At 34.8% G+C, this 27,224-nt stretch overlaps 1 protein-coding gene across 1 annotated transcript in view; it reads left to right on the forward strand.

Annotated features, from left to right (window-relative positions):
* Positions 1-1,156: 1,156 nt before the first annotated feature.
* The window catches only part of LOC123669479 (chitin synthase chs-2-like), a 28,953-nt gene continuing 2,885 nt past the window's right edge, over positions 1,157-27,224 (forward strand). The window contains exons 1-21 of the mRNA XM_045603084.1: positions 1,157-1,283; positions 6,280-6,524; positions 6,622-6,788; positions 6,863-7,196; positions 7,571-7,770; positions 7,858-8,173; positions 8,611-8,831; positions 9,462-9,553; positions 10,730-10,881; positions 14,888-15,150; positions 16,129-16,339; positions 18,153-18,353; positions 18,610-18,836; positions 19,826-19,993; positions 21,303-21,608; positions 21,987-22,216; positions 22,677-22,797; positions 23,037-23,189; positions 24,007-24,183; positions 24,932-25,099; positions 26,479-26,710. Of these exons, the coding sequence (XP_045459040.1) occupies positions 1,183-1,283; positions 6,280-6,524; positions 6,622-6,788; positions 6,863-7,196; positions 7,571-7,770; positions 7,858-8,173; positions 8,611-8,831; positions 9,462-9,553; positions 10,730-10,881; positions 14,888-15,150; positions 16,129-16,339; positions 18,153-18,353; positions 18,610-18,836; positions 19,826-19,993; positions 21,303-21,608; positions 21,987-22,216; positions 22,677-22,797; positions 23,037-23,189; positions 24,007-24,183; positions 24,932-25,099; positions 26,479-26,710 (4,285 nt within the window). The 5' untranslated portion in view covers positions 1,157-1,182. The remainder of the gene's footprint in view (positions 1,284-6,279; positions 6,525-6,621; positions 6,789-6,862; positions 7,197-7,570; positions 7,771-7,857; positions 8,174-8,610; positions 8,832-9,461; positions 9,554-10,729; positions 10,882-14,887; positions 15,151-16,128; positions 16,340-18,152; positions 18,354-18,609; positions 18,837-19,825; positions 19,994-21,302; positions 21,609-21,986; positions 22,217-22,676; positions 22,798-23,036; positions 23,190-24,006; positions 24,184-24,931; positions 25,100-26,478; positions 26,711-27,224) is intronic.

Raw genomic sequence — 27,224 nt, forward strand, 5'->3', positions numbered from 1 at the left:
AATGTGTATTAAGTAGTAATTGTAAAATTGCATTTAAAAAGTCCTTAATAGGATAAGTTGGTGTACTGATAGGGTAAATAGAATTATGTCAGTGTTATAGATATGGCTATAATTTTTTTATTATTTTCCTCGAATGGTTCAAGTATTTCACGACACATAATGTTAAAATAATTTATATTTTTGTGCGTTCCATTAGACACTCATATGATGAGAATTATCGATAATTGGTATATTTGCTGCGTAATACTTGCAAATTATTTACTTTTATCTTATAAGTATATTTATAATATGAAAGGTATATTTTATGTATTTTTTTTAATGACTATAATGCCAACTTTATCAAAACTTGTGTATCTACTTGTTTAACTTGATTGGATTTGACATAATAAGTAAGATATAAAAGCATCTCTAATAAAGAAAAAATCATATATTTACGTCATAGGTACACCTGTTATCGTTCTTAAGTTATGTCTTGTTTATATTTCGTATAAATATATATACTGAAATGAGTTAAAATAAATATTTCACCAAAAAGTACAATATCACTTTTTAATTCATAAAAGGAAGTAAAATAATCTATGCCAAAACTTTTTTCAACCTTGTAACATTCGTTTTTACGTTGATACAAATCTACAAAACAAGATTTTTAATGTTTTGTGTTATTTCTCGTAATGCCTATGTAACAAATATTTGAAAATTTTATACTAAGTAATAAAAAATATTATAGTAAAAAAATCTATTATTTACGATAACATTTTATTTTGATTAAAAAACTAACAGTTTGGATTGAAGTGGTTCAAGGGTTCGAAGGGGTTCATGCTCCGGGCGCTACTCACAAAGGGGCGCCAAATGGTCCGCGAAACAAATAATTGCTGGATATATTATATGGTTTTCGAATTTGCTAAAAAGGTATTGTGCCCCAGGCGCGAGTTACGGTCATAGCAACTGATTTACTATAGCATTCGCGGGTTCGATCCCCGCACGTGATTAATGTTTGTATAAGCCATACAACTATTTAGCATGATTTGTGCATTGTGTTGTATGTTCTGGAGGCGTTTTAAATATGAAACGTTTATTTGTCGTTTATTTATCTTCAAAGAAATTATAAAAAAAAAAATCCGCTTTATACATCTCAAGAACAGGTGTGTATTACTAGTTTAAATTGTTACAGGTTGTTAGGTTATGGCTAAACGAAATTCGTTATACAATAGGCCGCGCGACGAAGACACCGACCAATCCGACGATGAATTCCAACCTCTATACGATGACGCCGACGAATTGGAGTACGCATAACTTTTATTCTCTACCTATATCTTACAGTTTATCCTTTAGGGCCTGTATACCCAACGGATAGATAATTTTTCTTTTTCAACATAGAATTTAATTTTAATTTATGTTATATTTCTATTCACAACACTGACGCGCTGGTGGTCGCGGGTTCGATCCCCGCTCACGACAGATATTTGTCAGACATTGTTTGGCCATATAGATGTTTGTCGTGGTCTGGGCGTTTGTGCTTGTGTATTGTATGTGTTTCCGGACCCAAGACAGGTGAAAATCCTACTGGGGGCTGTTAAGTGTGAAGCGTTTATTATTTATTATTATTATTTATCTAATAGTTTTAGTTTATTAATTAAGGTGAAACACGCCTCAAAGGCCTATTGGAACGAAATTCCTTAGGTACGGCAGGCTCGACATTTAGCTGGGCGATCGAACTGAAAAAAATGTGAGACTTCTTCTTCTTCTTCTTTTACTTTGGCTCCCTGAAGGATTTGCCAATAACAAAAAACATAAAACCAATCAACAAAATTAAAAAATCAAGAACTAGAAAATATATATAAAATTCAACATTTTTTTTTTCAAATTGTTTTGCTTCTACTATCCGAAGGAACTTCGTTCCTACCTTTTTACCTACCTACGGTTAAAGCCTATTAGTAACTTATGTGCAAGATAAATTTTAAGCACCGGTTTTTTTACCACTAGTGAAATAGCCCTTTGGGTCCATTCTACTGTACATTTCCGACATCGTTTGTACTGTCTTGACACTAATGAGAACCATTAACTAATCTATACTAATATTAATACGTGGTTCAATAAGTCCCGAGACTAAGTACTAAAAAAAGGTCTTTTTTTATAAAATTAATTTTTATTCATCAACATAGTCTCCTCCAAGAGCGATACAGTCCCTCCAACGCTTTTCTAACTTTTCTATCCCATGTGTGTAGAACGATTTGTCTTTGGCTTCAAAATAAGCCTCGGTTGCTGCGATAACTTCACTATTTGAGTCAAATTTCTTACCCTGAAGCATTTTTTTGAGGTCTGCAAACAGCCAGTAATCGCTGGGGGCCAAGTCTGGCGAATAAGGGGGATGAGGAAGCAATTCGAAGCCCAATTCGTTAATTTTGGCCATCGTTCTCACGGACTTGTGACAAGGCGCGTTGTCCTGGTGAAACACCACTTTCTTTTTGTTCATGTGAGGCCGTTTATCCGCAATTTCGTACTTCACTCGCTCCAATAAGCACATATAATAGTCACTATTTATATTTTGCCCCTTTTCAAGGTAGTCGATGAAAAGTATTCCATGCGCATCACAAAATATAGACGCCATAACCTTACCGGCCGATTTCTGAGTCTTTGGACGCTTCGGGCGGCTTTCACCAGCCGCTCTCCACTCCGCTGCCTGTCGATTGGACTCCGGAGTGAAATGGTATATCCAGGTTTCATCCATTGTTACATACCGACGTAAAAAATCCTTTTTATTATGATTCATCAGCGCCAAACATCGCTCTGAATCATTGATACGTTGTTCCTTTTGATTAGTTGTAAGCAAACGCGGCACCCACTTAGAAAAAAGCTTTTTCATGGCCAAATTTTTATGTAAAATAGTGAAAACACTACCAGCTGAAATCTTCACTATCTCGGCTATCTCTCGCACTTTTACCTTCCGATCTTCCAATACGATTTTGAGGACTTGGTTAATATTTTGTTGAGTCACTGCTTCATTTGGACGACCTGAGCGTTCCCCATCATTGGTGTCCATGCGACCGCGTTTGAAGTCGGCATACCACCGACAAATGGTTGCTTTAGAGGGAGCTGATCCTGCATAACATTTTATAAGCCATTGCTGTGCTTCAACGATATTTTTTCCCATTAAAAAACAATGTTTTATCAACACGCGAAACTCGTTTTTTTCCATTGTATCGAAATTACAACCGTAGCGTCACTTAAATGTTTCAAAATCAATAATTTTATTGTTCCATTTTTAAAAATTTGACACATATTCTTGTATTGATAGCCAGTACTTTTTAAAAATCAAAAGAGTTTTTAATATATGCGCCATTTCCAGGTTAGTCTCGGGACTTATTGAACGATCTAGTATAAAGCCGAAGAGTTTGCTTGTTTGTTTGTTTGTTTGTTTAAAGGCGCTAATCTCAGAAACTACTGGTTCAATTTGAAAAGTTCTTTCAGTGTTAGATAGTACATTTATCGAGGAAGGCTATAGGCTATATATCATCACGCTAAGACCAATAGGCGCAGAGTACCAGTGAAGCAGTTTAAGTGCGGTTTAAAGTAAGCGTTAGCCCAAAGTAACCATTCCACGCGGACGAAGTCGCAGGCAGAAGCTAGTTAGTAATAATTATCTAAAATTAAGTTAGAAAAGCCTCGCTGTTTCATCTGTGCGTATGGTTATTGTTTTTTCCTAATATGTCGTAGCGCTCTATTATAGCCTGTTACTATTCTTTGTTAAACAAGCTTTAATAAAGCGGTTGAAACAAAAAGAACTACAGCTTTATATTATTACTAGCTGCTGCCCGCGACGTCGTCTGTGTGAACGCTATACAGCACCAAAAATACCTACGATTATACCTTTTAAAATAACATTCATTTACCCGTTTCTTCTTTACATTTCATATCTACAGAAAAATCTCATAGATGGCGCTGCTTTAAAATTTTCTTGTCTACTTATATTTATTTAATTATGTTTATCGGCTTAGTTACTTATATTGCGTGATTTTTATAGTGTGAAGCTAGCTTATATAGTATGGTTATTAACATAATAACAACAACGTTCAAATATGCGTCGTTAGATTACACGTTGTTACAGAATGCGTTGAGGAAATAAAGGTTCACTGCTCGTTCCCGGTAGGTGATAGCATGATAATATGTAGCCTATATGTTGAACCGACTTCTTAATAATATTCGTGCCAAATTTGAAGTAAATCCATGCGGTACTTTTTGAGTTTATCTCGGACATACATACAGACAAACAGACAAAAATTCTAAAAACTATATTTTTGGCTTCGGTATCGATTGTAGATCCAAGTATTATTTTAAAAAAATATTCAATGTACAGTTTTGATTTTGCTACGATTTTATTATATGTATAGATTAACAATACAGATTGAATCAATTACTTATTTTATTATAAAAGTACTGAAACAATGTAATATATTATTGTACTTTATGAATAATTGCGTAAATATTCCGATGACGTTACGCTTTGATAAAATCTGGAGAAATATTTTATCGAAAACAATAACATCGCTTTAAAAGTGAAATGTCAAGAAAATTTATTCGTAATTAAATAAATGCTTCTGTACTATCTATAATTAAAACGTATTGTAACAACTGTTTTGGTTGATTAGATACAGGAAGTAGGTATTCCTCAAGTGTTTTCGTTACATATGAATATGTGACTTCCGCTTCGCTATAACTTCTTTGTTTAGTCAGTTTTTCGCAACATTTTGTAATTCATTTATCAGATCCTGATATTATCCTACCATCAAACAGGTCCTTAGTAAAAGTGGTGTCTGACTATCCAAAAAGGCAGATTTAGTCTAAATCGAAATAATGGTACCCTAGAAAAGCGAATAGCTTAGAGGAGGCAAAAGTCACTTTATGTATTATGGTTCCAATCTGAATCAACTATTTATTTTGACACGATAAGAAAAAAATCCACCCAACTGCTGGCTTTGAAATACACAGGCCGAAAACGGGCAGCAGAGTCTTCAGTGTGACAAAGTCAGCCCTGCGGTTACCAACCCGCCTGCCTTTGTTTATATATACGTCCTGCCTAGCGTGGTGACGATAGGCAACACACATGAGTTCGAGCCATTATTTGGCGCCCATAAGGACTGCAGAAACACCCAGACCACGGCAAACACCTGTATGGCCAATACAAATGTTTGTCATGTGCGGGGATCGAACCGGCAACCGCCAGCGCAAGGTACAATCCATGCTTGTAACCGTTGCGCCAACACGGCGTCGATCCTCTGTACAACTTGCATTATTTCGCGTCTCAATCCATTAAAATTTGTGCATCGTTGATCAAGTTTCTTGTTCTTCGTTTCCGATGAAATATACTTGCAGAAATTTATAGTCTTCGTTAGGCATTGGCAGTAACGATCCTATTTTGTGATAAATTTGCCCTTGAATTGAAAATACATATTCAAATTCATTTCTATTAGTGTTAGTCGAAGTAACATCGAAAGAAGTCATTTGAAAGCAGGAGTTGTATGATCTTATATTTTGAAGAAAGTGTTGTGATTCTAGTGTTTCCCCGGTCATGTAATGTAGAAATTCCTGCAGAGGTGCTTTCAGTGGTGGTAATCGAATTTTTCCATTCATGCAACAGAGACCTGGTGTTTCTTTACTGAATTTTTTCGCGTGGCAAAATTGGAAAATGTTATTCATTTTTCCGATCACAACATATTTATGATTGTAATATTTTTTCGTCGGTTCATAGTGGAATGCTTCCTTTGTTAGATTATCTTTAAAAATTCTCGATTCTGCAATACTTTTATTTTCTTTTCTTTCTTCGCTTTTTCTGCTTCTCAGGGTGCTCATTTTGGTTCATTGATTTTGTAAGTGCTCTTCTTCTGTTTCATTTCTTCGATATTCTTTTTGTTTCCGCCGTTTCGCTGCAGAACTGGCAAGATCTCCTCCTCTTTTACGTCTAGGCATTGTATTCTGTAAAATATAAATTAAATAAACATTTTATAGACAAATATATTGTTACGTAAACCTGGGGTACATTGAGACAAAGAAAAAAATTGGCACGCACATTTTATCAACTTATATATATTGTATATAATGATAATGAATAATGATAATGATTTTTTTTGATATTTCTAAATTACATCCTTAATGACACTTAACACCGATTTTCAAACAAAAATAATGTTCCTTCATCGTTTGCCGGTTTAAGTGTTAAATTACTCCACAATAAGTGACGTAACTCATGTATAAAATTTTACAATAATAATATCATAATTTTAGCCAAAGAACAGCTCAAGAAACGAAAGGATGGAATCTCTTCCGCGATATTCCAGTCAAGAAGGAGAGCGGGTCTATGGCATCAAATGCATGGATTGATTATAGTGTGAAGCTCCTTAAACTTCTAGCATACATTATCGTTTTTGCAGTGGTATTGGGATCTGCGGTAATCGCTAAGGGATCGCTACTTTTTGTTAGTTCACAATTAAAAAAAGGTCGCCAAATAAGCCATTGTAATAAAGCATTAGGTGAGATTTATTATTTTTAATTTTATATCATCCAAATATATATATTTTACCAGTTATTCAGAACGTATTTTTTTTAATACAATTGTATTTTTTTTAGCTTTGGATCAACAATTTATAACGATTCTATCATTGGATGAACGGATAACCTGGTTGTGGGCGATGCTTATGATTTTCGCTGCGCCAGAGATCGGATTGTTTCTTCGAAGCGTAAGAATATGGTTTTTCAAAACAGCAAAGAAGCCAACTCTTGGACCGTTTCTTGTAGTGAGTGTGTATTATACATAAATAGGTAATTTTAATATTTGAATTTTATTTTATTAAAATTTTTATTCTTTAAGGCATTTGCGATCGAAACTCTGCAAACGATTGGATTGGCAGTGTTAATGCTGATTATATTACCAGAAATGGACGTGATTAAAGGAGTTATGTTGATGAACGCTATGTGCATAGTTCCCGGCATATTGAACGCGATTACACGGGATAAAAACGATTCTCGGTATATCATAATGATAGTGGTAGATGTTTTGGCTGTCTCTGCTCAAGCTACTGCATTTGTTGTATGGCCACTTCTAGATGGAAAGCCCGCGCTATGGTGCATTCCAGTCGCCTGCTTACTTATATCTCTAGGCTGGTGGGAAACCTTCATTGGATACATCGGAAGACATACTTCACGTATGTAATTAAAATAATTTTTAAACGACTCAACAAGGTCGGCAAACAAGCTTATGACCCACCTGATGGGAAGCCGTTACCATAGCCTATAGACACCTGTAACAGCAGAAACATCGCAAGCGTTTTGCCGAACCTACTCCTGACCCTTCCCAGGAGCTCTGGTCACCATAATTAACACAGCAATACAACACTACTTGAGATAAGTATTATTTAGCTGTGGTCTTCCATAAGGTTGAGGTCTGGTACTTTACCAGACAGGATGCCTCAGATTTTGAGAAGAATATATTTGCTGTTTCCTACCTCAATAAAGATGATGATTTCGAATATGAGATGAGTAAATACATTTTTTATACGTTTTTTTTTTAATATTCTAGTATCCCTTTCATACCTGTGCGAAATTCGAGACAACATCAAAAAAACTCGTTATGCTACTCAAATGGTGCTAACGATTTGGAAAATCCTAGTTTTTATGTCGTGCATTTTGATTTCTCTAAGTATTCAAGGTGACGACCCTTTCACTTTCTTCACCCACGCAAAAGAAGCCTTTGAGGAACGATATTATAGAGTACATGAAGTAAGAAAATTTATTAAATTATTCTAATGTGTATTATTTTTGTCATAAGGTAAAGGGTATTTTATGATTTGATTAAAAAAATTGTAGGTTCAAGTAATACTTCAAGATGTATATCAAGGTGCGTTGGACTACGCGAAAACTGGGGGTACTTTTGCATTACCAGCAGAACCACTAACTGCTATTTGGGTTGCTCTCATTCAAGTCGGTTCAGCTTACATTTGCTACGCATCGGGAAAACTCGCCTGCAAGATACTTATTCAGTGCTTTAGTTTCACTTTCGCTCTTAGTCTCGTTGGACCAATGGCTGTAAATATACTTATCGCCTTGTGTGGATTGAGAAATTCGAATCCGTGCGCTTTTCGTTCAACGATTCCAGATTACTTGTTCTTTGAAATACCACCAGGTAAATACACATTATATTATTTACGTAAATATTTACATGATACGCAGCATGAACACACTTATTTCAAATAAAAAAAAAACACAAACGAGTTGTATTAGTTTGAAGAGTTTTTCACTAGGAGAATATTTTAAATTTCACTTTATGGGAATGCAAGTTTTGATTAAAAATATTGAGCAACCAATATCAAATTAATTTCCAGACTACAAGATTTTTATTGGTTTTCCTGTAATCTGTCGATGTTTATTGTATTTTTTTTTTTCAAAATGTACTGACTAAATAGAAATTACAGAAAAAAGAAGGTTTTTATAAAGTATAATAATAAATAAATAACAGTAATAAACACAAGAACTATACTAGTCTTAGTACCTATATTAGTTTTTCATTTGAACGCATCGAGTTTTTAAAGATGAAGTAACTACTACTAGACTATTTTTCAGTGTACTTCCTAAAGGATTACATCGGACGCGAGATGACATGGATTTGGTTGCTTTGGCTATTGTCTCAGTCTTGGATCACGATACACAACTGGATGCCCAGATGTGAGAGACTTGCCTCAACAGACAAACTTTTCTCAAAGCCTTGGTACATTGGCCCTCTTGTAGACCAATCTCTGTTGCTGAACAGGGCCAAAGATGATGAAAACGATGTATTAGTTGATGTAAGACTATTAAGATTCCTCTTTTTCAGATAACCCATATAGTCATTATACAGTCCTCGTCATAAGAGTAGGTACTGCTAATGCGTTTTCTAGTACTAAGCATTTTAAAAAATTGTCAAGTGCTCGTAGACTAAGGTCTATCTCTGTCTATCTTAAAAGAAGGGGCATTTTCGTTAAGAAATTATGGGACATGTGTAGTCGTTGACTAATGTATGGAGGGACTTGTAATGACGTGTTTTGTATTATGATCAATAGTTATTTTTCATCGGCAGGGAATCCCGCCAACAATATTTATTTGTTTAGTTTTTAGATGGTCAAAACTTATATACGTGGTTATTGTCAACTTGATCAAACTTTTTAGTTGTCTGAAAATAAAACTTTGCATTTCAAATATATAAGTGTCTGAAAATTTTCTGAATAGTTACATGAAATTTTCTCTTTTAGACATATTTTTCAATATTAATTCAGTGAAATGTACTACGTATGTACGTTTTGAAAACACCTTGATATTTCGATCCTTTTTTTTTCTTCATTATATTAAGTTCGTAATTATGTAAATAACACACACAAAAATACATGTGTCATACCAATTTAGATAAATTATTTTTAAAAGTCACTTTTTACTTTTAGGATATTCAAGACGTTGCTTACTCGGATAGAATGTCAAATATTAGTTCAGAACTCATAATAAAGGATATTAAACCATCGGATTGTCTAACAAGGTGATTACCTATTATTTTTTAAATATTTATTTGCTATATCAAATCAAATCAAAAACAACTTTATTCAAACAGACCCCATGAGCACTTTCGAATCGTCATTTTACAAATTAAAACTTTAAAAATATTTATTATTTATGTAAATTGTTTGGAGTTTTAATTTTCTTTTGTTGTTTTGTGACGCCGCGTTGGCGCAACGGTCACAGCCATGGATTGTACCTGTTGCGCTGGCGGTTGCGGGTTCGATCCCCGCACATGACAAATATTTGTATTGGCCATACAGGTGTTTGCCGTGGTCTGAGTGTTTGTGCAGTCCTTGTGGGTTTCCCCACCGTGCCTCGGAGAGCACGTTAATCCGTTGGTCCCGGTTGTTATCATGTACACCTGATAGCGATCGTTACTCATAGTAGGAAAAGTATTCGCCAACCCGCATTGGAGCAGCGTGGTGGATTAAGCTCTGATCCTTCTCCTACATGGGGAAAGAGGCCTATGCCCAGTAGTGGGATATTACAGGCTGAAGCGTTAATTTTGTTATTCCTTCTCGTGTTTACACTGCGATTATTAATATTTATTTCAAAACAATGAATATTCTGGTGAATATACATAATATTGTTATAAATATATTGTGACGTAATTGTTAATATGTCCACCTTTGGAAAAACATCCCGTAGGGACACTCGAGCTCTAAGATCGTTAATGCCGCGAATAGCCCTTTTTTGCAAAATAAATACAGTCTCAATATCTAGCATTACTCCACAGTAACAGACCATACACACACACACACACACACACACACACAGACAGATATGCATATATACCTACCTATTCATCAATTGTTTGTAAATTTCAAAGAAGCAATATGGCGTGTGTAATCTAAAGTTAAAATAAATTTCTTCAGGTACGTTTTAAAAACTCCTATGTAGTCTACTCAACAAGTTAAAAAAACACATTAAATAGATATAACTCGTAAAGTACTTCTCAGATTTCAATTTGATAAAAAAAATATTTACAATCGCATTGAGATCGTCCTCCTTTGTTGGAAGTCGGTTAAAAATAATCGAAATCGGTCAACCCTGTCAAAAGTTCTGAGTACATACATAAAAAAATATAGTCGAATTAAGAACCTTTTCCTTTTTTGAAACCGGTTAAATATATATGAAAAGTTACTCACCCTTGCAGGATTTATATCTGTGCTACTATGTGGCATGAAACAAAGGAAGAAATGATTGAGTTCTTAAAGTCTATCTTTCGGCTGGACGAAGACCAGAGTGCTCGAAGAGTTGCTCAGAAATATTTGGGTATTGTGGACCCCGATTATTATGAACTAGAGGGTGAGTAAACGTGTATTTTATTTGTAACAATCAAAATTATATTTTAATGTTCAGTCTGCCTGCGACCACGGCTGGTGTAACCTGGCCGAAACGTCAGGCCTCAAGGTAATATATTTTACCTTAAAAAATTTTGTTCGCGTTAATCCCCGTATGAACATTAAAATATAATAATGCAACGCGAAAGTTTAAAAGTTGTAACAATCAAAATGTTATTTGGACCTACTTATGCAAAAGGGAACCAATCCACACAAATGCCATAATCGAGATAATGACACAGAAGCTTTCAAAAATCAACCTTCTATCGACCCTGTAAAGATCAAAATGATCTGACAATTTTTACAGTATAAAACATTTCTATGACAAAGTTATCAACCAACATAACAGCAGTTGTTTAATAAACTAACAAGATCCATACCACATGGTCCTTTAATTTTTTATTTTTTAATCAAATAAGTAGAACCATGCGGGTTGGTTCTTGTTTGCATATTAAAATAGGTGTAATACTATAGTTTACAAAGATTCACATTACTTGTTCCTTGTTGATATAATTTTATTTACGACGTCTAAGAAGTCATGTCCTTTGTATCTGTGTTGTGTAATAAATCCTCCTTAAAATTATTATTAAAATGTTTCAGTAGAAAAGAGATTAGCTCATTTAAAAAGTTTTATTCCCTAGGATCATATAATGCGCAAAATATGTTTTTAACTGCTTTAATAAAAGAACAAGCTGTGAAGCGTCATTACGTTGCAACGGACAATAAATCTAAAATTTCACAGAAAAAGAAAAAGTCTTACTCTCGCCAATATTTTCTAGATGGTGTATCAGTTTGTAGAGATATGTTTGACAAAACATTACAGACGTCGGCAAAACGAATAAATACGTCGCTTTGTAAGGTGCGATCGCACAGTTGCATTAAAGATTATCGTGGTTCGCATGGCGGTTGCAATAGAGCATCTCCTGAAAGCGAGGAGTTCTTTATTAACCTTATGAAAAGGTTGTCGACATATGTATTATCGCCGACAAAAACAGAAGGGGTTAAGTTTTTGGGAGCAGACAAGACTTTATCAAAAATATATGAATTATACGTCGATGAAGCGAAAACCACTGGCGTGAAAATATTATCTGCTGCAAAAGTCAACAAATTGTTTTTTACAAAATTAACTAATTGAGGACTGACATGAAGCTAGCTAAAGATGATCCCACTGTCGAGACTCTGACTTTTGACCTCGAAAACACGTTACCTCTACCCCGTATACCTACAAATATCGTCTTTTACAAAAGACAACTCTGGGTACACAGTTTAGGGATACATACTGGGAGCAAAGACGAAGCTTACTGTAATGTGTGGGTAGAAGGAGAAGCTGGCCGATATGCTCAAGAGGTGGGGTCTTGCCTCATCAAACATATCATGGAAAGGCTTGATGGCAAGGTAAAATATCTGAGTTTATGGAGTGATGCGTGTGGAGGTCAGAACCGCAATATAAAATTGATCTTAATGCTGAAAGCCATGTTGAATGAACATCCAACTTTAGACCAGATAAATATAAAATTCCTTGAATCAAGGCGTAGCTTCCTCCCAAATGATACAGATTTTAGAAAGATAGAATGTGCCCTTAAGCGTCAACAGAGGCTCTATACACCGGATGATTATATTCAGGTTATGAAAACTTGTAAAAAAAAAAAACGAAACCAATGCATGTACATAGGATGAAAAATGAAGATTTCTTGTCATCATTGAAGTTAGAAAAAAATATAATAAATAGAAAGAAAAAGATACCCGGAGAAAAAGTTTCATGGCTTCATACCAAAGAAATTATGATTAAATAGGATGAAATGTTCAAAATTTACATGAAAACTAATTTAAATAAAGATTTTAAGGTTGTGGATATAAAAAAAAAATGTTCGCGGAAGACAATATTTTATAACGAAATCGATAATGGAGCCACTTTGGCCAACAATGAAAGCTGTCCCTGACGCTAAGTTAAAGGATTTAAAAAGTATGCTACACTTACCCGCACAACCCACACAGAGATAATTTTGCAAAAAGGAATCAACGAGTTTTCCTTTTATTATTATTAAAAATGCCAATGATTTTGCTCAAAATTATATTTGTATACATAGAATAAATGATTTGGTACAATATTATAAATAAATTTTATTCAAAGTAACAAACAATTTTACTGTATACAAAATTTTGACAAAAACGGCTTTTTCTCAAAACTGTCAGTGTGTGGGTTGGTTCTGTTTTGCGTATGTAGGTCCATTTATTGTAGCAAAAAATGACTCACTATTATTATTTTTATTAATAACTAGCTGTGCCTGCGACTTCGTCCGCGTGGAATTAAAAAAAATATATTGTTCAGTTTGCAGAGTTACAAAATAAATAAATTTTAAAATAAAAGTCTAACCTGCCTAAGTTACTCCTTATTACATCAGCTATCTGCCAGTGAAAATCCCGTCAACAGTGTTGCAAAAGTGTAAAATAAAAAATCGGTATATTTGGCTCCGAAAAATCGGTAGAAATCGGTAGATTTTTACTCGGAGTAAAACAAAAGTATTTTAAGTCAATAATGCGTTCATTTATTTAAATTTGTTCCGTTAAATTAAAAATTGATTTGCATGAATATAGTTATACGTAAGGTGTTATTAGTTAGAATGTCTCATATAATCTACCTTAAACGGCGTGCAAATTTTTGTTTCATTTATAATTATAATTATTTTACATTACAGAAAAAGAAAGTACTCAAAAGCAATACGTTTTATCACTAAGAAACATTAATTATAGAAGTAGTCCATACAATGGAGACGGAAAGAAGTAATTTATTTAATTTGTTTACAAAACCAACAGCCTTATTTACTAAACATATCACTCCTCTCACTCACACACTCACTCTACAGCGAAAGCCGCAGCTCTGCCGCGAAAGAAGTATGAATTAGCGTTGAATTCGCATAACACCTCACAAAATTTCGCAACTACGTTTAATTTGTTAAATGCGAATTGAATCTTCCCATGTCAATAATGAATCCGATTACTAATCCTAATCCATCTATATAATCCAAAAATAATCCATCACTATTCCTATACCTAATTCAAGAAACAAACCCGAAGAAAGCTATCTTCAGGGATTTTCCCTAGTATACCAGACAATAATAAACTCTATTATATGACGTGTTAGTACAATTTGTTTTAACACACCGCGGATTTGAACGGTCATATTCGACGTGGTGGGAAGAATTTCGGGAAGTCTCCGTGCATTGATTTTGTGTTACCGTTTTCTTATAGTGTTACCGTATTAAGAATATTATTTTACCTTTTTTTTAGAAAGTTATTTTACATTAGTTGAAAATTCAAAAATTCGGTAGATCGCACTGCTAAATCGGTATATCGGTAGACAAGGGCCAAAATCGGTAGATCTACCGATAAATCGGTAGCTTTTGCAACGCTGCCCGTCAAAATCGGTTCAGCCGTTTCAGAGATTAGCCGGAACAAACAGACAGACAGACAAACATTGTAAAAAAAATATTTTGGTGTATGTACCGTGTACATCCATATACATTTAGTAAAAAGTGGTTATTTTAATATTACAAACAGACACTCCAATTATATTTGTTTGTATATATTTTAATAATAATAATAAAGTTGGAGCAACGGTTACAGCACTATACCTATATATTAATTTTTTTAAGATAAAAGTATTAATATATTTGGATTTCTGTTTTACCTTATGTACCTACATAATGTAAAATAGGAATCCATTTGATTATTATACATTTGAACTATTTTGTTTGTATAGTATTTGTATAGTTTTAAATCAACTCAACTTTTCATCTAATCTTACATTTATGATAAACTTATAGGTCATACTTAAAATACGACATTTTCTCTAGTAATATTTATTAACAGCAATATATTTTCACTGATTTGAATTTTACAGGTTTCAAAAGAATACAATTCACTCACGTGAGAAATTATATTTACTAAAACTTATTTCACTATAATTTTAGCTCATATCTTTTTGGACGACGCGTTCGAAGTATCTGACCATAGCGCAGAGGATTCTCAAATCAACCGATTCGTAAAATGTCTAATAGACTCGATAGATGAGGCAGCGTCCGAGGTACATCTCACTAATGTAAGGTTGCGACCTCCAAAGAAATTTCCCACACCGTACGGAGGAAGATTAGTTTGGACTCTACCAGGAAAGAACAAAATGATCTGTCATTTGAAAGACAAATCGAAAATTCGGCACAAAAAGAGATGGTCACAGGTATGAAAATTGTTATGAAATGTGCTATATAATCTAATTTTAACTACAATAATTTGTATGTCATTACAATACACATGTACAATTTTATCGACATAGCTCTTCAAGAGCATCTCTACTTGAATAATCGAAGAGTGGTGAATGATAAGAAGAAAAAGCAATACTTTGCCTAAACCTTAATAATATGTATATTCTTACTGATCTTGACCTAAAATTATTCATATTACACCTGATAATCCGATTTAGCGAAGTGATAAAATGGATTAGTGTATATTCGCTTAAAATTCTGTGTAATTTGTTTTTTAATACTTTGAAGAGAATATAGTCTTTATGACAATATTACTTTATAGTTTCTGCTTTGTTTTACAGTCAAGGGCCGTCCCCGATTATTATGAAAATTATCTGATAAATGTTTATCTCGTATTATCTAATATAATTATCTTTATTTATTCATGTATTGAATGTATGCAAAATATACTTATTTTGAAATGATACGAGATTCTTTATTAATGAGTGATATCTTCAGGATGTTGGAGTTGAGGGTTTAATTACCACTCAGGGCTGTATTTGCATTTGTACAAATATTTGTTACTGATCTAATTGTTCTTACGACGGTATTTCCCTGCCCCGAAATGGGAGAGGAAGTAAAGCTATCGATCGCGGTTGTTATAACAAGTACCTGATAGCGATCATTACTCATGCTAAATAAATGATTCCTGCAACCTTAACTTTAACAATGGACCAGTGGGTAATTTACGCTCAGATTCTTCACTCAGTTGTGGAACTTCATATACTTATTCAGTTCGATTCCATTCGTAAAATATCGTCATCAGCCATTAGATGTCCACTGGTCAACGTAGACCTTCTCTATCGACCTTTAGAGCGACCAGAGTTAGCTTTCATCTAACGGCTTCCAATGGCTAACTTCAAGTCGTCTGTCTCATAGACGACAAATTATAATGTTTCCTAATATTTTTCAAGGTGATGTACATGTACTACTTCCTCGGCCATCGTCTAATGGATCTGCCTCTGTCAGTAGACCGAAAGGAAGCCATAGCTGAGAATACGTATTTACTCGCTCTCGACGGAGACATTGATTTCAAACCCTCTGCTGTTACCCTGCTTATTGATTTGATGAAAAAAGATACGAACCTCGGAGCCGCCTGTAGTCGAATTCATCCTGTGGGCACGGGTTAGTATATGATAGTTTCTCAACGGATCCCTCAGTAGGATTTTCTCCTGTGCTGGGGGTCCGGAAACACATACAATACACAAACACAACGCCCAGACCACGACTAACGTCTATATGGTCGATATAAATGTCCGTCGTGAGCGGGAATCGAACCCGTGACCGCTGGCGCACCAGCCAGTGCGTCAACCGTTGCGCCAACGGGCCGTCTATATGTATATACATACACGCTACTTAATTCCTTTGTTTTAGGTAACGTCCTACTGATACAAATACATATATATTTTGTCATATAAGTACTTTGTGAATATTTATAATATGCTTATTTAAAAGAATTTATATAAAAAAGATATACTTAGTATCTCGATTTGCTTCCTCGTTCCTAATACGCACCGCAAAAATTTGGAATTCCCTTCCGGCTTCCGTTTTCCCAACGAACTATAACTTGGGTATCTTTAAATCAAGAGTGAATAGGCATCTTCTAGGCAAGTGCGCACCACCTTAGGCTGCATATTCACTTGCCTTCAGGTGAGATCGCAGTCAAGCGCTAGTCTATATATTTAAAAAAAAAAAAAAACTTTCGTGGTAATAGACTAAGCTGCGTCATAAAATAAATTTATTAAATTGATAGTACGTATTATTAATCAATACTTAAAATTGTAATGATTCTGTTAATTGATGATACTTGGAAATTCTATATTCGATATTGAATGTTTTAATTTTTCGTTTGTCTGTCTGTCTATCTGTATCTTGATTGCATATCAGGTCGAAACTAATAAACGAATTTGGATGAAATTTTGTAAGCGCGGAGTATAAAATACTTACGAAGTATGAGACTAGATATTCTTATCCCTAATTTTAGCACGGTTTTTGAGTGAGGGGATGAAAGACAAAATATTCCTTCCGAACCAAGCCACATCGCCAATAATACAAATAGTTGCTTTGATATACAAGTATTCATCTTTTCTTTTTTTGTTCCTGTATAGTAATAATTTGGATTATAACGCCCTTATTAAACTATTTTTCCTAAGATTATCTAGAGATCGGTCGTTTGTACATGCTCTTTAAGTTTTTATTGTATTTAATTTCCGTCCTCTATTTCGTTTTATTTAGATGTAGATAGGTAGGTCGTTTAAAAAACTATGAACACACAATTTTTTTTATAAATAAGTATAATCGATTTCATTATCAGTTTCTGGAAATGATTCCAATGCTAAGATCCGATTATATTTTATATGGAAAAACAGATAAGTTTAAACGTGATAAACAATAAACAAAACAATAATTATTAAAATTTTCACCTGTGCCTTGTATATTTAACTATACTAATGTGCTCCGCGGTTTAATCCGCGTTAATTTGAAGAAAATATAGTCTTCCCCCTCTTCCTTTCCTCGGTAAATGGCCTTTCAAACACAATAATAATAATCTCTTCAGTTTTATTATATAGTATTAGAATAGATGTACATCATGTATAAAATTTCTGATTATTCGTTATTATTTATTTACCGTCTTTTCACATCTGAATTCTTAATTATTTTTATACAGTATATTTATACGTATGTCATTTAAGCTTCTAAAATTAAACCTGTATCGTGTGATAAATAAAAACTATAAAGTTGCTGTAAAGTATCCGAAACGTTGGGAATTTATAAAACTTATTAAACCGCGATAAAATCCTAAAAAGTTGTTTCATTATAATGAATGGAATTCGCGTAAACATTAGAAAACTATATGAAATTTAAAATAAAATATAATATTTATGTGGTGTATAAGCGTATGCATATTATACAAAAACTAATTTAATAAATATTTTAGGTTTCATGTCGTGGTATCAAATGTTCGAGTACGCTGTCGGTCATTGGCTGCAAAAGGCGACTGAGCACGTGTTCGGATGCGTACTTTGTAGTCCTGGATGTTTCTCTCTCTTCAGAGGAAAAGCTCTTATGGACGACAACGTTATGAAGAAATACACATTGACATCTAACGAAGCTCGACATTACGTGCAATACGATCAGGGTAATTTGATTTTTTTAAATTATCTTTTTACATATATATCAGACAGTTCTGTAGATGTATTCTAACTTTTTTGCTATCATTACAATTATTCTTAGAATTTCGATAATTTGACTAACAAATTAAAATATTGTTAATCTTCCGTATCACTTACATTTAAATTAAGAATTGCATCACTGGACTCTATCTTGAATGTAGTTCAATGAGTAAGATTAAAAACGTTATTGTTCCGTGACAATACACCTCTTTCTGTGTATAGGAGAAGATCGTTGGCTGTGTACGCTACTACTGCAGCGTGGCTACCGGGTAGAGTACTCTGCCGCTGCCGATGCCTACACACACTGTCCTGAAAGTTTCAACGAATTCTTCAACCAGCGCCGACGCTGGGTCCCCTCAACTCTTGCGAACATCTTCGATCTCCTGGCTGACTCCAAGCGGACCGTTCGCGTCAATGACAATATCTCTTCCATCTATATCGCCTATCAGGTAATTTATCGCTACTTCTTTATTTATTAAAGGATAACCAACAAAAGCGTAATAATTTAATACACACGGGCTTACAATAGGATGTCAATGTTCTTTTAATTACAGGTTATCACAGCATGCATTATCATTTCAAGTAATACAAATAATTAGTTAATGAGTAAATTTATCAATAAACAACCACTAATAAAAAAAATTAAATGACAATATCGTTAATATGTATCAAGTTCGATGTGCTTATCCAGTAACGATTCAGAAATACATGATAAAATACAATATCTACTATACTTGATATGGTAAATCACTTTTAATTCTATGGGACTTACTGCGATTGTTATTATGAATTTACTGAAATTTCGGAACCCAGTTTATAGTGACCGTAAACGTGTTAAGACGTAAAACGGAATAGCACGTTTGTAACTGAGCTGTTTTGTAATGTAGGCGATGCCGATTGTGCGTCGACCTTAGCAAAAAACAAATGAATAAGGATTTTTTTTTGGATTTTGAATTATTAGATAATAAATAAATAAATATCTACACAATACACAAACGATTGTGTGTTCCTAAAGTAAGCAACTTAATGCTGTGTGTTATATATATATATATTACACCCAGACTCGGGGTGGAAATCGAACCCACAACCCCAGGAAGCAGGCTCACTACAAAGTGCACCAACGGTCTAGTCAAATAATAGGTTTACCATAATCCTTGTACTTTATTTTATCAAAAAACGAGTCTGCTGTAGACCACACGACTGAAGTAAAACTTCTGCATATTGGGCCTACACTGTGTCTTAGATATACGAAACGTATCTGGATATGAGAGAAATAGGGAAAGAAAATGTGTGCTCGCACTTCTCTTACTTGTTCCATTCGCCTCGCCTTATCACACTTTTCGTAACGCTCTCGTCACGCATTCACCAGCATACTCTCCAAGTTAAGCGTGCGTAAAGAAGTTTTACTTCAATAAGTATAAATTTGGATATGTTTCAGGTAATGTTAATAATCGGTACTGTGTTGGGGCCCGGAACGATATTCCTTATGATGATTGGTGCCATTAACGCTTTAACAGGAATGAGCAATATAAACGCTCTGTTGCTCAACCTTGTCCCTCTGTTTATATTCCTCGTAGTGTGCATGACTTGCAAATCCGAAATTCAGGTAATTTTTTCATTTTAAATTTATGTAACGTAGAATAATTCAATAATATGACCAGTTCGAGTCGTAGCTCGCTTTAAGGAATTATTTTATTATATGTATGTAATATAATGTGTTGTGTGGCTATGGCACTAAAGAATTTAGCCACCCCCTCTCTTCTCGTGGGTGTCGTAAGAGGCGACTAAGGGATAACAAGGTTCCACAACCACCTTGGAACTTAAGAAGCCGACCGATGGCGGGATAACCATCCAACTGCTGGCTTTTAAATACACAGGCCGAAGACGGACAGCAGCGTCTTCGGTGCGACAAAGCCAGTACTGCGGTCACCAACCCGCCTGCCCAGCGTGGTGACTATGGGCAAAACACATGAGTTCACGTTATTTTTGGCGTCAACTTGTGGAGGCCTATGTCCAGCAGTGGACTGTATAGGCTGTAATGATGTATGTAATTTCCTTTTACTCTAAAAGATGGTGCTAGTTGTTGAAATCCAGCTGCTTTCACATTCAAATATCAAAAGTATTAATTAAATTTCTTATTTTATACAAAATAAACATTTCCGTCAGATCAATTTCAATATTCTGTAATATCCCACTGTTGGGCATAGGCCTCTTCCTCCATGTAGGAGAAGGATTGGAAGCTTAATCTACCACGCTGCTCCACTGTGGGTTTGGCGGATATGTTCCCAAATTCGACTAAGATCGCTATCAGGTGTACATGATAACAACCGGGACCGACGGTTTAACATACTCTCCAAGGTACGATAGGGCGACCTATAAGGCCAGACATCTAAACCAGAAAGAAATATATCTACAAATTTAAATATCCATCCCGAGCGGGAATCGAACCCGCAAACTGTTGGTGTTTTAGGAGATTACTCGCACCACTGCACCAAAGCAGTTTTTACAAAAAATATCCAATTTTTACGCTTATGCTACGCTTCAGCCTGTAATATCCCACTGCTGGGTATAGGCCTCTTTCCCCATATAGGAGAAAGCTCAAAGCTTAATCCACCACGCTGTTCCAGTGCGGGTTGGCGGATATATTCCCTACTATGAGTAATGAGCGCTATCAGGTGTACATGATAACAACCGACGGACCAACGGTTTAACGTGCTCTCCGAGGGACGGTGGAGAGACCCACAAGGGCTGCATAAATGCCCAGACCACGGCAAAAATCTGTATGGCCAATACAAATGTTCGTCATGTGCAGGGATCGAACCTGCAATCGCCAGCGCAACCAGTTCTGTGAACGTTGCGCCAACACGCTAATCTTATGTTTAATTTTTAAAATTTGGATATTAAAATGATTGCAGCTTAAACTGGCAAATATAATATCTTGCGTATACGCCATGGTGATGCTGATGGTAATCGTGGGTATTGTACTTCAAATTATAGAAGATGGTTGGCTGGCTCCTACTAGCATGTTCTTTGTTGCGAGTATTGGTATATTCTTCGTTGCTGGAATTCTACATCCCCAAGAGATCATCTGTCTACCGTATTTACTTATTTACTACATAAGCATACCCAGTATGTACATGTTGCTCATTATATACTCTTTCTGTAACCTCAATAACGTCTCGTGGGGGACTCGAGAAGTTGCGCAGAAGAAGACCCTAAAGGTACCATTAATACTATTTACAATCTCTTTTCTAATATACCTTACAATACTATGAAATTCTACATAAATAATCTTTGTTCTCAAAAAATAAAAAATACTTCAAATATGTTATATAAATGATCTTGAACAAATTAAGATTACATCATATGACAAGGCACTAGCTTTCGGATACCAAAAGAATGATCAAAATCGGTACACCCAGTAAAAGTTATGAAGCAACAAACATAAAAAATACAATACAATTGAGAAATTCCTCCTTTTGTGAAGATGATTAAAATACATTATTACCACCGTTATCAAGGCTATAAAATACAAAATCCAATTTGATAACCAAAATAAACGGTGATTTTTTTAATAAATAGTTCACAATTTACTGTAGGAAATGGAAATAGAGAAAAAGGCAATGGAGGAGGCTAAGAAGAAAATGGATAACAAGAGTATTTTGAGTTTCTTCGGTAAGGGAGATGAGAAGAGTGGATCTCTGGAGCTGAATGTAGCTGGTCTCTTCAAGTGTATGTGCTGTACTAACCCTAATGATCATCACGAAGATTTACAACTACTGCAGATCTCCAACACATTAGAGAAGATCGATAAGAGGCTGGATGCACTGTGAGCTATTCTGTACTCTTTTTATCTAGTTACACAATCAAAATAATTAAAATTAATACGTAAATTACATAAAAATAAAAATGGCTTGCACTATTTTCAGCAAGCTCGATCGAATTTCCTGTTTCTTTTCATTAATTTTAATGAAGGAAATTTGGTAATTTACGTGTTTATTTTATGCGTAACAGATCTTAATTGAAATGTGTAGTTTAGCTTAATTATTTCATGTCATATCTCTTAATTAATGATAAACTAAACATGACCGCTAGACGAGTTACAGCTTTAGCTACAAAAATATAGTTTTTGGGACAGGCAAAGTATACTAAAGAAGTGTTATTGTCCAAAGTACTATAGTATGTATTTAGTAGTAGGGTCTGGTCTAAACTGTAAAGTTTCTTGAACCCAATTGCCAACATTTTCTAAGAAAGGGCCAAAGAAGTATCATGACTGTGATTTTTTAAAGGGGTGCTCCACCAGAGGTAGAAAAGATTGGGCGTCGTAGGTCTTCAATGGGACTTCGAGGAGACACGTTGGCCATGTTAGAGGAATACGAGGACAGCGAAGTCTCCACGGATATACCTAGGGTACGTTCTATTGTAATTAGGTCTTAATAAGGGCCTATAATAAACATTTAGATTATTTTAAAATCTGCCATAAAAGATAGCGATATTCGAGTCTGGTCCTTAAAACATTTGCTTCAGGTAACCAGTTTGCGTAGTAGGTTTTGTTAATGAAATGGACAAACAAAGGAGTACAGTGATAAAAGTCTAACAAGTATGTGGTCGAATATAGATTGTTTTATAATTTTTATCGGTCGTTACAGGAGGAAAGAGACGACTTGATCAATCCATACTGGGTCGAGGATCCGAATCTACAAAAGGGAGAGGTTGATTTCCTAACGACAGCCGAGACTGAATTCTGGAAGGATCTGATCGATGCATATCTGAGACCAATCGACGAGAACAAAGAGGAGCAGGTGACCTAACATATTTTAATACAATTATCATTAGTAAAGCATGCAGCATGTAATATTCCACTTCTGGACATATGACTCTTTCCCCATGTAAGAGAAGGATCAGAGCTTAATCCACTACGCTGCTCCACTGCGGGTTGGCGGATATGTTCCCTACTTCGAGTAACGATCGCTATCAGGTGTACGTGATAACAACCGGGACCGACGGCTTAAAGTGCCTTGGAGGCACGTTGATGTGACTCACAAAGATTAACAACGAGACCGGAAATTAATATTTGTACAAACACAAATAACCACTAAGAGCGGGATTCGAACCCGAGACCCCGACACGGCACACGCACTATTACGCCAAAGCGGTCGTTAGTAAAGCAGAAGTGTTTTTACATTCATTTAAGCGCGTTAATCTTTGGGGCTGGGCTAATGGTCTGATTTGAAAAATTCTTTGTGTCAGATATCAGTTTGTTGTGAAGATCAAGAGGAAAGGGGACAAGTTAACAAGAAAATATTGCATAGTCTGATAAGTAATGAAAATTAATAAGAAAACCGGGTCGGTCGAGTTGTCCAACTCTACAAAATAGTATACTTTCTGGTCCTCTTAACGCACTTTGCAGTCTTGATGAGGTGTTGTGCTGGTTCGATTCGGGTTCTGGTCGGAGTGTAATAATATTTGATTTACATATATGTACACGTATATGTATAATTTATACATCACAAGCCGTCCATTACATAAAACACAAACCACCACTCACCTCAAGACCAGACAGACGACCGTGTGTTTAATATTGTATTTGTAAAACATATGTATTTAAATTTAAACCAGGAACGTATAAAAGCGGACCTGAAGAACTTACGTGATAACATGGTGTTCGCCTTCGTGATGTTAAACGCCATGTTCGTGGTGATCATCTTCCTACTTCAGCTGCGTCAAGATCAACTGCATCTCAGGTGGCCCTTCGGACAGCAGAATACGATCGTCTACGACGATGAGACCAATGTTGTATGTAAATTATTTTTCAAGTAAAACTTCTTTACGCAAGCCTGACTTGGAGACTAAGCTGGTGAATGCGTGACGAAAAGTGTGATCGGGCGAGGCGAACGGAAGTTAAGAGAGAGAAAGAGATATATAAGTTAGTAAAGATAGAAAGAGAGAGAGAGAGTTTGTAATTTACTGTAGGAGGCAACTAAAGAAGTTTTACTTCAGACGTGGGTCTAAAGCACACTCGCTTTTTATATATAATTAAATACACGCACATAGACGTTTAACGGTACTCTTATATTGTGTCTCCCCCCACGCCCCTGATACAAGAGTTAATCTTAGTGGCAGTCGTTAAGTGTTAGGCGTTATTTGTAAGATATAAGTTTTAAGCTATTGAGGACACAATAGAGTCACTGTAATTTTGTATATCTCAATCTTTGGAGGAATTCTACTGGGACACTGGAGTACTGTTCTCAAGTAATTTTAAGATTGACTATTGCAACCGGGTTTAATTTGAAATGTTTTCGTAAAAGTAAAATTTCGGAAAAATGAACTTGATGAAAATTAGCTCCTAAATAATTTAATGTATAAATCAAGGAGAGAATGTTGACATCATCTGAAGAACGGTTCATTTGATAGTTCATTTAAAATTTAATAGGCAATTAAAATTTCTAAATTATGCAACATCTAAAAAAATATTTCTAATTTCCACAGTATTGGGAACTCGTTTTTATTTTAACTAAAAATATTTATAAAAAATTTGTCACAGATAAGGATTGAGCGAGATTTTTTGATGCTGGAGCCGATTGGATCGATTCTGATCATTTTCTTCGGTTCGGTGCTAATCATCCAGTTCTTCGGAATGTTGTTTCATAGACTGGGGACCCTCATGCACTTGTTGGCTACCGTTGAACTCAATTGGTACTTCACTAAAAATGTAAGTTGAAAACTTTTTGTTCTACAACTTTGGTCGGCAAACAAGCTTACGGCTCTCCTGATGGTAAGCGATTACCGCAGCCTATAGAAGCCTGCACACAAGGAGCTTAGCTAGCGCGTTGCTAAAACTACCCCCAATTCTCCCCAGTAGCTCTGGTCACCTTACTCACCACAAGAATACAACACTGCTTGAAAGCAGTATTATTAAGCTTTGGTCTTCTGTAAGGTCAAGGTACTTTCCTGCTGTGCCCAATCTCAGTGACTTGACGAAATTAACGGAAAGTTGTGAGGAAAATTTACAATATACAATATTATTTTTAAAAAAATCCTTGGAGCACTTGCGAAATAAATTTGTATAGACTATTTTAGATGTTTGTCATCGGGGCGTTTTTGCTTGTGTATTGTGTTTCCGGACCCCCGTTACATTTATACTAATATTATAAAGCCGAAGAGTTTGTTTGTTTGAACGCGCTAATCTCAGGGAACTTCTGGTCCGATTTGAAAAAAAATCAGTGTTAGATAGCCCATTTATCGAGAAAGGCTATACGCTATATATCATCACGCTATGACCAATAGGAGCGGAGTCCACGCAGACGAAGTTGCGGGCAGAAGGTAGTAGTAGATAAAGTTGTGACCGTTGAGTGTTAGATGGTTATTTATTTGTGTATTTTGTAGACCAATATATATAAAGTTTCTTAACAACTAGGTACGTACAGTCACGCTGAAATAGTCATAAAGTCAAAAAAACTAAAAAATTGTTTACTCAAACTACAAAACATTCTTTATTTCATACAAAAATACAAATATTTTATCATTGTTGCATTTTTATTATTACTAATAATCTTATCAAAATCAATCACAATTATGATAGATAAAATAGATTGATAAAATGATAACATAACTTTGTCAATACGTGTAGTGCTAATTGTCGCTAATATAAGTAACTTTAGTGTAATTACCATATAATAGGCGTTTTTGTTAATATGTAATACAGATAAATAAATACTTTAGACACGTTTTTTACATATATTCTGATTATACCTGACCTCACATATTTTAAATATAATTAATAATGACATATTTAATAACATGAGAATAAACGCAAATTGGAACATATTGTTAATATAATAAACATTAAAATACAACAATTTAATTTTATATTAATAAATTATGCTGTTGACAGTAAAATATACAATTAAGTTCAATAAAAAATACATTGACGCAGTAGAGGAAAAAAAAAACATTAGATAAATGCACTATAAACTTATTTTCCACCATAACAGGAACTGAACATGCTCTACGTATTTTATATACATAATTTTACGTATGTACTCTCAAACATTATCTGTCAATGTTAATTTTCTTCGTTTTTTCTAAAAGCCAAAAGAAATGACCGAAGATGCACAATTTGAGAAACGAGCCGTGGATATCGCTAGAGATCTACAGAAATTAAACGTTGACGACTTAGAGAAGCGAGGAGTCGACGATACAGATGTATCGAGACGTAAAACTCTCCACAATCTCGAACGAGCCAAAGATATCAAGCAAAGTCCTATCAACTTAGATGCAAACTTCAAAAGGAGACTGACGATTCTCCAAAACGCCGATCCAAGTAAGTTAGCACTAAACTTAGTTTCTAACTTCAATTTACATATACAAGTAATACACGGTAGGCAGTAGAAAGAAAAATAATTAAATACACATTATTTGGTATGATTCAGAAAGTACTCGTCATATATCTATCAATAAAATGGGACCACGTGACAAGCACCAGCTATTATGTACCAGATTAAAAATAAATCATCAAAATTGGTACATCAATCAAAACGTTACAATCGAATTGATAAACATCTCCTTTTTTTGAAGTCGGTTAAAATGAATAAAAGTGTACTCGAATTTGCTTATGCGCAACATCATAATAGTGATTAACTGATAATAATAATCGTCGATAAAAATCTTATCAAATAAAGTTCTAGCGTGAGTTAAAGGTTAAAAAAAGCATTAAATGTAAAAAAAGAAGGGATTATTGCTTACCCTTAACTGACAATAATTAATTCTTATAGTGTATTCGAGTTAAGAAAAAAGTGAATCATAGCTGTTACCTGTTAACAAAAAATTCAAAAGTG

Source organism: Melitaea cinxia, chromosome 3, assembly GCF_905220565.1.
Source record: "Melitaea cinxia chromosome 3, ilMelCinx1.1, whole genome shotgun sequence".
Lineage (NCBI taxonomy): Eukaryota > Metazoa > Arthropoda > Insecta > Lepidoptera > Nymphalidae > Melitaea > Melitaea cinxia.